Below are 12,437 nucleotides of genomic sequence, written 5' to 3' on the forward strand. Positions count from 1 at the left end.
GTTTGATTTGGCCGAGATCTGACATCAGATCCTGACTGGGGGAAAATAAAAGACTACACTATACAGTACTTAAAATCAGAGCCAGTGATCATCCAGCTAATTTATGTAGACAGAAAAAGGCAATGTGTAAATTAAAATGGTAATGATGCTGTCAGGCTTTAAAGGCAGATAAACCAGAACCCTGGCATTTAACTGTCATCTTTTTGATTTTAACAGAAAAATCAAGAAGGAAAATTGCCTTATAATGCATCACATACTCTCTCTCTCCTACACACACACACATGCCCAGAAACCCCTCCTTCCCGCTTCAGCCAGTTTGCCTTCCTCTGCTCTAACCAAGCTCCCTCCGTCTTTGGTTCAGCCTGCTGGAGCTACTTTTACATTTAAAACAGTAAGAGCTAAACTCACCCTCAGCTTTTATGTGAATGGAGATGATTATTAACCACTGTGGTGTAATTTTGTGGTGAAGACTGTATTTCTCTGCATACAGGGAGTACCACATCTTGCTGGTTGATGATTCAAATGCTGATCCAGCGAAAGTCTGCCAAAAAAGGTGAGGTGGCTACAATAAATGATGAGTAACTGTGAAAATTGTTTTGAGGGAATTATTACTAAAAGATTGGAATGAATCATTAGGGCACTAGAAAGACCACGAGACTTGACTTTCTCCTGTTTTTTCTTACAATTTTGTTGTGTTTTGATTAAGAAGCTATAATGTTAGATTAGCCTGTTTAGCAAGTTACTCAGCTTTGCTAGCAAGTTCGGTTACCTGGTTGCAGATTTAGTTAGCCGACTATTTTGTAGGTTATTACACTACCGTAATTTCACAAATGTTGTTTGTAATAATTCAAATATTTAAAAAGTGTGTACAATATATTTGGTGACTCCCCCTCCCCCCCCAAAAAAGAAAACCCTATCTGAAACTTTGACATCTTATTTTAGCATTAGCATAAAGTTAGCATAAATCCCTTAAACTCCTGTTAGGAAATTTTTATTTTAGTCTGTATGCAGCAAAAATATTTTCTTTTTCCTGAATAAGTTTTTTTTTCTAACATGTGGATCTTATTCAGCAACTAAGAACCAAATTAGTAGTTGGAAGAGCATGCTGTGTGGGTCCAAATATTACTATTTTAATTTAAATTCTTTTGTTTAATGAAAGACAGTTTAGTTCTCTAGCTAGGCAAGGCACAGTTATAGGAGCTAAAAACATAAACACAGATATGTGAAAATATTTTTTAAAAAGACTAAAAACCTGTCAGATTTTCTTTAACTACATAGTTTTAAAAAATATATATTTCTATTTATTTTACAGGCACATGGGGTTTGAAGTCTCTCTGAGTTCTGGTTGGAATAACAGGAAGGATCGAAAGGAATCAAAGCACAAAGCAAGGGGGTAATAAGATTCATCACAATACTGAGAATGGTTTTTTAAATGAATTTGATCCTGTGCTCTAAGGCTGTTTAAATTACTCAACCAAGTAAAATACTAAAATCCTAGATCATAGTTTGGATGATATGACGGCTGAGTGATATGACATAAAGATCATTCATAAGTCGTCTTTTAAAATTAGAGCAATTTTACTGTTCAAGCTGTTTTTTACTCAGACTCGTAACAAAATGTGCAAAACGGCAGCTGCTGTTGGTTCAGGAATTTCTTAATCATCTGTTCACATGAACTAATGCCACATATGCAGCACTGCAGGTACACAAGCATGAGTTTATGAATGAAATTGATTATGTATGCAATGTTACACAATATTAATATAAGCGATATAATTTTATTCTTTATCTTTTTTGAAAATATACAAACCTACGTTTTCCCCTCACATTTAATTATGTGAATAACCACAAATGCTCAGCATATTTTTAAGACAGAGGGTCTGTGTTACCTTATTACCTTAAGGTATTTTATATATTTCTCCATTAATTTTCTTCAGTTTATCCAATTTGGGGACTTTTCCCACTCGTAAAAAAAACAGTTAAAATATCTTTTTTATCACAGTACTTCTCATTTTCCCTTCGTGGAAGTCCAAACCTCTTTACTTGGCCTCAAAATTTTTAATAACTATGAGAACGCCTGCATAGATAATAGCATGTCGTAAATTTTGAATGTTAAGAGAAATATTGCTACGCCTATTACACAAGGTATTTCCAGCTATATCTCAGGATTATATAACCATAATGTACCTGTCTTGACTTTTTCAAGGTAGGCAAACAAACTCTTTAAGCTAGAGGCTCGTGTCCATATCAAACTGTGCGCTTCATGCTGTGTCATAGTGAGTGTTTTGACATCTTTGAGTGGATGGCTCATAAAGTGACCCTGGAAATACCCCGTGGGCTTTGCCTCTTAAAGGCAAGGTACAGAGATAAGAAATGCTGATGGTTTAATTTAGTTTAACTACACCGCTGTTGTTTTCCTTGGGAAAAATACGTGGTCATTATTTTATTTATGTACGTTAGCTTAGACATGTTTTTTTTCTGCCGGCTGTTGTCACTGTTTTCTTCTTTTTTATTCCATCCTCATTAGCGTTGGTGTAGTGCCCCGACAAACCTGCCTCTTGCTTCTTTGATCTTATGAATTCTTGTTTGTTGTTGACTTATTCGCTCTGGGACACAGCGTGGAAGCAATTCTCGTTCTTCTGTCTAAATGCCAGGGCAAGGGGTTGTTAGTTACATTTAAGATAATGCCTGGTTTGAGTCCAGGCAGGGAGCATGGGATGCATGCTTTCCCTCCTTTAATTCAGCTTTCTACTGTGTATATAACGTGTATCTCATCAAGAAGAAACGCGCTCCAAAAATAAGAGCAGTCTCAGCAATCTACAAACTTTTAACAGTTCCCTTTTAAGTTAATAGCTGTTGACTGTTTCATGCTCAAAGTTAGATTTTGGGTTGAGCATCACTTTTACAGCTTTGAAGGAAACCACTAACCTTCACATCCACAGCTTGAAGCCTTCTCAGATAGGCATGTACAACCCCAGTTCTTTTACTAGCTGTGTAGGAAGCAGGAGGCGGCGGGTCTGGGTCTGGGAGACATCTGGGGAAAGCTTTCAGTGTGGCACTATAAGTAACCGGGGGCGTGGAGCTGTACATTTAAGGACTAGGTGGCTTTACATGAAGACATAACTGTGAGGTTTATTTTCTTGTCCTCCCACCATAGAATTAAGAGATTTTATGGAAGCAAAAAAGTGTTGACAGCAGGCTCTGGTCTGGTGCATATGTGTTTAACAAATGTGGATGGCGTGTTTATCACAAAGTCTGGCCATAATCACAGAAAGGTAATTATCTAAACAGATGTTCATTCACACCTTTCTTTAAGTGTGAAAATACGGCTCTGTTTTTTATTTTGAAATAAATATTTTCGGATTGGAGGATTGCTGATCATCAGACCCAAATATGCTCCTTAAAAATCTTTTGCTGAGGAACCTTTTATCAAGACCCGTGGGAATAAAGCTTAAATATAAAGACCCAGGTTCTCTGTTCAGATTAGGGCTGTGATACAAGTAAGCATAATGAGTCTGTGTTGAAGCGGCACTGAGTCCACATTACTCTGTTTGACAAGAATCTACAGTTTTCCTTGTGATTTTGATCATGTAATATACTGAAATGTCTATTGTGCTTGAGTGTTTGATTTAGTGCAGAAAAACACATGGATTTGATGCAAAATGCAAATAATATTGGGAACCTCTCATCAAAACGGAACTCTCAAGCTTAAAATATTCGGAATATTTTGAGTTATTTTTGCTTCATTCTTTGCTTTGAGTCAAGAAGATCAGTTAAAACTATTGTATATGTATCTTGCTATGCTTAAGTGAGACGTGTGCCTACATTAATTACATTAGGTTGTTGTTTTTATGTTTAAATTTGCTGTACACTGCATGCGTATCCTGGCTGATCATGAGTTAAAAAATGAGCAATGTGAAGGATTGTCCCAGTTTCATGCCGTCGGTAAGGTTCGTGTTTGGGTAGTGGTGATACTGTGCTACTGGGCCTCCAAATGGTACATTACACAACATGGCCAGATGTGCAGGTTTGGAGGGCACGTGACTCTTAATGAGACATTCAGAACTTCTTTTCTTCATGGTGAGACATTAGGAAGGAAGAATATTGAGTCTTATGTTAGCAGCTGGACATTTTTTTAATGTGTCATACTTACTGAATGTGACAGTGTGTCACTGTGTTTATTATTACATAGCGTTAGTGGGAAATTCTTCTGGCATGGAATCAGTATGTGTGTGTGCGTATAGAGCCCTGCATTTGAACTTGTATAATAGGTGGTGTATATTATATCACATTTTATCTGGGCTGTTGAAGTGACGCATTCTGAAAAATATAGAAAACCTCTAATTGTCTCAGTTATCAGCATATTTGTGAGTGAATTGCTGTGTCATTCAGTGTACAATGATATAAAACAGCCAAAAGCTTTGGCAGCTTTCTAAAAAGAATATTCTTAATTAATAATCTTTTCTGAGAACTACCTATAACAAATACCATGTCAGAATCCATTTCTAAGATTATATCAACATCAAAACTAAAAGCTGATTAAATTAGAACTATGTAAAGTTGAAATTGACATAGTTCGTCATACTTGGAAGTTTTTACCCCTCAGTTGTAAAAGGCTGATGAGGTATTGTTTATATTCAGTTACACACACTCAAAATACACTGACAATTCAATTCAATTTTATTTATATAGCGCTAAATAGGGCTGTTCGATATAACGATATATATCGGATGACGATATAAAAACGTCTATCGTTTCATTTTATGCTATCGTTTGTTTTGTGGTGTCGCAAAATAAACTGTTTACAGCAATACTTTTTCATCATTTTGATGGTCACTGTAGTGGCTATATTAATTTCTTAAAGTTCTCTCTTTCTCTTATATTTATTATAACCACACTATGGATGGACAAGCGCCTGTTTTTATGCGTTGTGGTTAGCAACAACGACGGTAACACCGTCGCGTGTCCGCTTGTTTATGGTCCACATAAACCTTTCACAATAAAGCTCAATATCCTGTTGAGACTTTTCAAAATAAACTGAATCACGTGAAAGAGCAGATTATTTACGGATGAGAATTAAAAAAGAGTCGCCAGGTGCTAAAAAATAGTCCTTAGACTCAAATGTTAGAACAGGCTTTTCCCCGCAGCACGCCGTGTAATAAATACTCACAAAGAAAACAGCGGCCTTTACAACTTATGTCTAAAAATGTATAGTTTCATGCATCGGTTAAAACACTCGACTCCAGCTACATGACACACAGCTGGAAACACTTCCCGCAAGACGAGCTGCCCGAGAATTCACAGAATTTACAGAAAATGTTAAATTTTTGTGATTTATATTGCTATCGGGACGATAGATGTCTTATATCAGGATATGAGAATTTGGTCATATCGCACAGCCCTAGCGCCAAATCACAACAACAGTCGCCTCAATCAATTATTATATTCAAATTATGTATGAAGCATGTAATAGTCACTTGCAGCGTGGTGTCCTGAAGATTACAGATGAAAGATATAGTGCCTTAACCCATTTGATTTGTCTTTTGATTGATTGATTTTTTTGTAATTTATTTTCTTGTGACATAAATGAACCAAGTAAAGATAAAGCTTTAAAGAATTGCTTTTTTGATGAATGCTCTATTCAGCGAGGTAAAATAAATTATTCCATATATCAGCAGTTCCAGCACAATCTCAGTCATGTTCCCGTGTCACATCTCTGTCTCCTCTTGTCATGTACAGTTACAAGTAGTAGAGCAGGAGCTAGATTGTTTGAATACAAACTCTTCTTAGGAAGCCTCTAAAGTCAGGCACATCACATGCAAAGTTTGCCCCACAGAAGTCTAGATCTTTAAAACTTTACTTACTTTAGGCGTCTGCAGCCCTAGATTTGAGCAAATGGGTGTCTTCGGCTTAGAGGTTTTTTGGGGTTAGGTAGAGTATTTAGTAGTAGTGCATAAGTGAAAAAAAGTGCTCTTCTCCTTTTCTTCTCTTTACCCACATGTCCTGGAGTTAGATGGCGTCCCTGAGCCTGGTTTAACCAGACATCTCTTCCTGTAACAGGAAGCTCTTCCTCACTGTTGTCACCAGGTGTTTACTCACAGGGGATTGTCTGATCTATTGTGTTTTCTCTCTAATATTGTAGGCTCTTTACTTCACGATAGAAACCACTTTGAGACAAAGTTTGTATTGCTGGCACTATATACACAAAACTGAAATTAATTTAATTGAAAATAAAATTTTAGATTTATATTAAAACCTCTTAAAAAAGCTGCCTTTGGTATTTACAAGTTGCACTGTCAGTTTTGTGACTGAAAGGCGTGGACACAGGTATTTTTATGGCTAGCTTTATTGCAGCCTTCCAGAAATTTTAGGAGGAAAATATTTAAATGACTCACACAAACAGGATTTACTAAGGTTTGCGGCACACAGTTTACTATAATTTGCACCAACTTTAACACAAAAAGGCCTGTCTTAGTTTTTTCGCCTTATGTGGTTGTGATAGCTGCCGGTGGGGGTTTTGAAATTGGAGATGTTATCAGAACTAGTGGGTAATTGCCGATTGTGGATGACTCAAAGCTGTGAGCTCTCTCCTGTAGCTCTTCACGGAGTTTGGAGCCGAGTCCCACATATTTCTGGTCTTCAGTAATACTGGTATATTAATGTAGTAGAACTGACTGAACTGAACTTGACGTGGGGTATTGGAGGGAGGGACAAGAAAAATCTCAATAAAAGATGCGTACGAGGATATAACTTGCATCTTCATAGGCAGCCGGGTTACAAGTGACCAAGTTACCGTGAGCACAGACGTTTGCATTTTTTTCAGGCTGTTAGTCACATTTCTACACAGAGATCAGTACACGTCTGTGTATTTTATCTCAGAAGTGCGCACACAAAAAATAACTTTGTTATAGTCTTTTTTCTCCCTTCCTTCCCCCCCCCCTCTTCCCTTTAGAGCTTCTCTTTAGATCTTGGAATTCAGTTGCCTCTCATTGACTGAAATCTCATGAAACGTCATGCTATTTCAAAACTTCTTACATAAATCCCATGCGACAGGTCTGCCTGTTTTTGGCTCATTAATTTGTTCTACTCTCTGCCAATTGCTGATCACCATTGAAATGAACTGTGTTCTTTTTCCGTACCCATCAAAACATTTTTTAATTGCAATATCATGCTGATATGTACTGCTTAGTACATTTGGGTCTCAACAGCTTACATTAATATGATAAAATGGTGCCATTATTGAACATCAATGAATGGCTTTACTTCAGCTAAACTTAAATGTAAATTATCATTGGATTAGGGATAAAAGGTTAATGCACATATACTTGATTTTCAGCACTTACGCCAACATTAATTTCTAGCAATTAGATTTAAGAAAATGATAAGTCAGTGTTTTTATCCATTTCTAACACATATTTAAAAACTACTTTGCTTACTTTGAATGCCTAAGCAGCACTTACTGCTCTGTGATCCACACTCTGCTGTCATGATTTGTCTGGCCGGACTCAAATGCAGGACTCAGGAATGAAAGTGCGGTGAGTTTATTTACAGTGCTGGTGTAGATAGTGCTATATACAAAGTCTTTTTGAAGTGCTTGGTTTAAGAGTCCAATATGTACAAAATCTAATGGAAGGAAGGTTCTGTGAATCAAAATCCCCGAACAGAATCTCCTAACTCCGCCAAGTAACAAACAGTCTCGGAACTCCGCTGGGACGTCCTAAGCACATAAAGAAGCACATTAGAGGTCTTCGGCCAGTTCACAGAGCCTTACAAAGAGACAAGATGAAGAATACCACAGTTAGATAACACTCAGGTGAATTCTGAAGGTCAGGTCCTACCTTAAATAGCAAACAGGTGAATGGCAGTTTTCTGTGTGAGAACAGCATTTTTATATGCATCTTTTTCTGCATTGTGTTATGTATTTCATGCAGCTAGTAATATCAGATAGCCAATATATCAATCAGACTTTAATGCGGAGTGCATTCATTACCATAATAGGCAAATAAATATATTGTATATTGTTGTAAATTAACAAATCAACGTTGAATGGCTTTTCGTTTTTAAGGTGTAATATAAATTACGATGGCAATTACACTTAGGCGTTCCATCTGCTTCATTACTCTTCCCTTTGTGTACTAATATTGAGGATGTGTTTGGACATGAGCTACAAGGCACAGCTATCATTGAAGGATGAAAGTGTTGTTATTGTGAAGAAATACACTATTTGATTACCATGTATAGGAAAGACAAAGTACTTGCCTGTGATTTATTTCGAATCAGGAGGTAGGTGTGCATTCTGCAGAAGAGCTAAGTGCTCATACCCATCTGTGCAAACAAATGGAGCTAAACAAAACACATAGTGAGTACAGTAGAAGAGTGTGTGGCGTCTTTATATGTAAAATAAAAGCTGAGCAATTCATTCTGCGTGTCAGGAAAAGAGAGACAAATTGAGAGATATACAAAAATGGAAAGAGTAAGAAATCATTTTTTTCCTACTCTGTATTATCAGATTCTGGCAAGAAGAGCTCTGTGCTGAACTTAGTTTGTCTTCAAATTGAAAATAATATGTCAAAGGCAGGAAAAAGTGTGTTAGTTATGTACATTTGTAATCCTGGAGGGCATGTCAAGAGCATATGTGTCAAGTCCTGTTCCTCAGAGTATCCTTTTGTCCTTCAGGTGGATGTACAGCAGTGAGTTAAACGAATTTGCTTGCATTATACAAAGTTTTGGAACTTTTTTATTTGCTTTTTTTGTTTCAGGAAGCTCATTTTATCTTTAATGCACATATTGTGGTTGTATTATGTCAGTAGCACCATGGTTGACTATATGTTTTCAAATAGAACAATAAGCTAAATTGCAGTAAAGGTTATAAGGAATGTGTAAAAAACCTTTGTGGCCTTATTCAGGCCAAAGTGTAATATATATATGGCATGCACAATGTTTAATTTTCTGAGCAATTCCACCTCCTTTTAGAAGATCCCTGTAATGGCTTTTCATGTGACCTGTAGCACTAATGAAAAATGCCAAGTTAACCAACCGATAAATCTATGTGAGAAGACAGTGTGCCGTCACTCCCTAAACCATGTTTGATAGAAGTAGAAGTAATGATGTTTCTTTTTAGTTTAGGACATAGAAAAGACAGGGAGAAGGATTAAAAGGGGAGCAAAAGAGACAAACTGGAGCACAGGCCAGCAGGGGAATGGGGGCAGCCATACTCGGTTATGGTAGAAGCAGCGAATCCTGGAGGGAGTAAACCTTTAGTTTCTTCTTTTGTCTCTGACTTCATTTGTTACCCTTGGCAGCTCGAAAAGAGATGACATAACCACCTTAGTGTTCAATGAATCAATGTAGATATTTGCCTTTTAAGTTTGCATGCATGACCCAAAGCTTTCTGTTCTCTCCACAGGGAGTAAGAGGACGTGTATGTTGCCTCTTGCTGTAGTTTTTCCACCACTACCATGAGCTGGAGTTTTCTGACTCGCCTGCTGGAAGAAATCCACAACCATTCTACATTTGTGGGCAAGATCTGGCTCACCACTCTCATTGTTTTCCGCATTGTGCTAACAGCCGTAGGAGGAGAGTCAATCTACTACGATGAACAAAGCAAGTTCGTCTGCAACTCAGCACAGCCAGGCTGTGAGAACGTATGCTACGACGCCTTCGCTCCACTCTCACACGTCCGCTTCTGGGTCTTTCAAATTATCCTGGTGGCCACCCCTTCAGTTATGTACCTGGGCTACGCTGTCAACAAAATTGCTCGGGCAGAGGAGAAGGCAGAAAGTGGGGGAGTGAATGGATTTACCCAGAAGAAACCCAAGAAGCACTATCTTGCAGGCAGAAAGCAGCACAGGGGCATTGAAGAGGCTGAGGATGACGACGAGGAAGACCCGATGATCTATGAAGTGGCAGAGGTGGAGAACGACGATTGTGAAGCAGAAAAGGGAGGCAGCTGTGATAGAAAAGAAAAAGCCAAAGTACGCCATGATGGGCGTCATCGTATCAAAGAGGATGGATTGATGCGCCTTTACGTCGTCCAACTCCTGTTGCGCTCCTTGCTGGAGGTTGCTTTCCTCTGTGGTCAGTATGCCCTCTATGGCTTTTCCGTTCCTGCCACCTATGTATGCAAAGACCAGCCCTGTCCTCATAAGGTGGACTGCTTTGTGTCGCGACCAACTGAGAAGACAATCTTTCTCCTCATCATGTACACAGTCTCCCTGCTCTGTCTAGCACTCAATATATGGGAGATGCTTCACCTGGGCATTGGTACCATGTATGAGATAATACACTCCCGCAAGACGGAGCTCCCCAATGAGGAGCTCTACGTGCTGGCAAGAGGACAAGGCCGTCTTAACGAGGTGAGATTGAGTGAGGAAGACTACAGCTCTTACCCATTTTCTTGGAATGCACCAGCGCCTCCACCTGGGTACAACATCGCCGTCAAACCTTCTCTAGGGAACCACAACCAACCACTACCCATCACTGATCTCACTAATGCCAAGCTGGCATGTCAGCAGAATCACGTGAACATTCCCCAAGAGGAGCGTCAACAGAACGGCATTAATGATGAAAACCAGTGCAGAGTTGGGAAGGGAGATGCACCCAGGGCTGTTCATAAGGACAGCGGTAGACCTCAGAAAATCCTGGAGGGTGATAATCAGACCTACATCCAGCTGCAGAGCCACACTAACAACCGCAGCAAGCCCCACCGTGAACGTAAACACCGGCAGACCAACAGACATGCCTCCAGCAGGGCAGATACAGACAGAGGCAGCAGCAGCACCAGCAGTAGCAGCAAATATGGAGTCATAAAGGGTTCAGAGTGGATTTGAAACACGACTATGTAAAACAGCTTAGCTATTTAGCTCAGTTCAGTGAAAAAGCTTTGTATAGCAGGAAAATAATATCTTGAATACCTTTTGCGCTAAGATTTTGGTACCCTGTTTTTGTTTACCTTCTTTAAGCAGAGACTTTAATGCTGCAATTGAAAGTGCCTTACTTAAACCATCTAAAAGCAGCTTCATTCAAACTGAGCAACCCTTTATGTTACAGAGTTAATGTTTTTTTCATTGCCATCCACAGTTAAAGATTTGAATAATTTTGCTCATGAATATTCAAAATTGTTCTTCAGTTTCTTTTTGGTGTAGATCGTTTTCCCACAAGCAACAAAAAGGCTGTTTTCACATATGTACTGCAGCCCTAAACCGTATCAATCATTAGATATTGTCTTTAACATGCCAGTTCTCTAGTAAAAAATGCATGATGTTTAATTGTGCAAAATCAAGAATAGAGAAGCGAATATTCTGCTGAGTTCACAGGTAATGAGTGGTCATCCTGTTTCCTGCCTCCTGCACGCTATAGTCAGGCAGTGCCCTCCTCACGACCACAGGGAGTTTTTCCGATAGTCTAAATGCAGCTGACTGGAATGTCCTGCTGTCTGTTTTATGTAAGTTAAAACAACAATGTCCTGGTCTAATTCTGATGATTTGTTTTTAGAAGTTGTGTTTGAAAACAGCTGACAAAAAAATAACAGACAGTATGTTTCAGCTGGTAATTTCACCATATTTTCTTTTGGTATTTTAAAAGCATTCCCTCTATTTTTTTAGAAAGAAAAGAGAAGTTTTCGTTATTGTTTCGAGAGGCAAGTTTAAAAAAAAGTCATATATTATAGTACAGGTATTACCTTTTTTTTAACATACTTTATTTTTTCAACCATTCATCCAGTAGTATACATTAAAAAGAACGAGTGTATCAAGCTTTTTATATGCTTCATTTGTTTCTTTCTTTTATCAATCTTTTACTTGGATTTCCATATTTTCAGTCTGAAAGGCCATTTGTCATTTGTTGTTACTGTGTTTGGTTTTGTTAAAAAATATTTTTAGGAACAAAAAGTGCATGTTTTGAATAAAGAGTTTGTATTTGTCTCATAATCTTTGTCTTGTTTTCAATGGTTTGATTGTCAGTCTAGAATGAAAACTATATTATTAATTTAATGCTGAATATTTGAGCATGTGGGTAATTTACACTGGTAGTCAGCTTAAGCTTGCATTGCCCTCTGCTGGGCACAAAGAGGGAATAATATAATAGTTCTATGTCTCTTTCAGTGGGATCCCTGTAGATAAAACTTACCAAAATTTTTCTGTGTCTATATTTGAAATCTGTCATATGTTGGAAGTTTTATTGAAAGAAAAACTCATCACTGAGAAATCTAATATATTTTGTGGTGAAATATTTAGTTTATGGCTCCTTAAAACTAACATGGCAAGTAGAATTTAACATACCGTAGTCAAAAATGAATCTTGGGGATTCTCTCTGGAAATGTGTTTAACCAGTGATTGTAGTTTTCTGTAGTCATTGTGTTTGACCCGCTGATATGCTGATAATCAGTTGCAATAAGTGTCAGATCAAGCATCAACTAAACAGCTAAGTTGCTTTTCATT

At 38.1% G+C, this 12,437-nt stretch overlaps 1 protein-coding gene across 2 annotated transcripts; it reads left to right on the forward strand.

Moving 5' to 3' along the window:
• The first annotated feature begins 285 nt into the window (after window positions 1-285).
• LOC101469524 (gap junction gamma-1 protein) lies at window positions 286-11,927 on the forward strand. Of its 2 annotated transcripts, XM_004567475.4 has the most exons (4): window positions 286-391; window positions 491-553; window positions 1,313-1,393; window positions 9,407-11,927. In XM_004567475.4, the coding sequence occupies exon 4, from the start codon at window positions 9,459-9,461 to the stop codon at window positions 10,827-10,829; it is 1,371 nt and encodes a 456-aa protein (XP_004567532.2). In that variant the 5' UTR covers window positions 286-391; window positions 491-553; window positions 1,313-1,393; window positions 9,407-9,458; the 3' UTR covers window positions 10,830-11,927. The 2 variants fall into 2 exon arrangements, with proteins under 2 accessions (XP_004567532.2, XP_076743636.1); XM_076887521.1 differs by lacking the exon at window positions 1,313-1,393.
• The last annotated feature ends 510 nt before the right edge of the window (window positions 11,928-12,437 follow it).

Source organism: Maylandia zebra, linkage group LG8 (genome assembly GCF_041146795.1).
Source record: "Maylandia zebra isolate NMK-2024a linkage group LG8, Mzebra_GT3a, whole genome shotgun sequence".
In the NCBI taxonomy this organism is placed as follows: domain Eukaryota; kingdom Metazoa; phylum Chordata; class Actinopteri; order Cichliformes; family Cichlidae; genus Maylandia; species Maylandia zebra.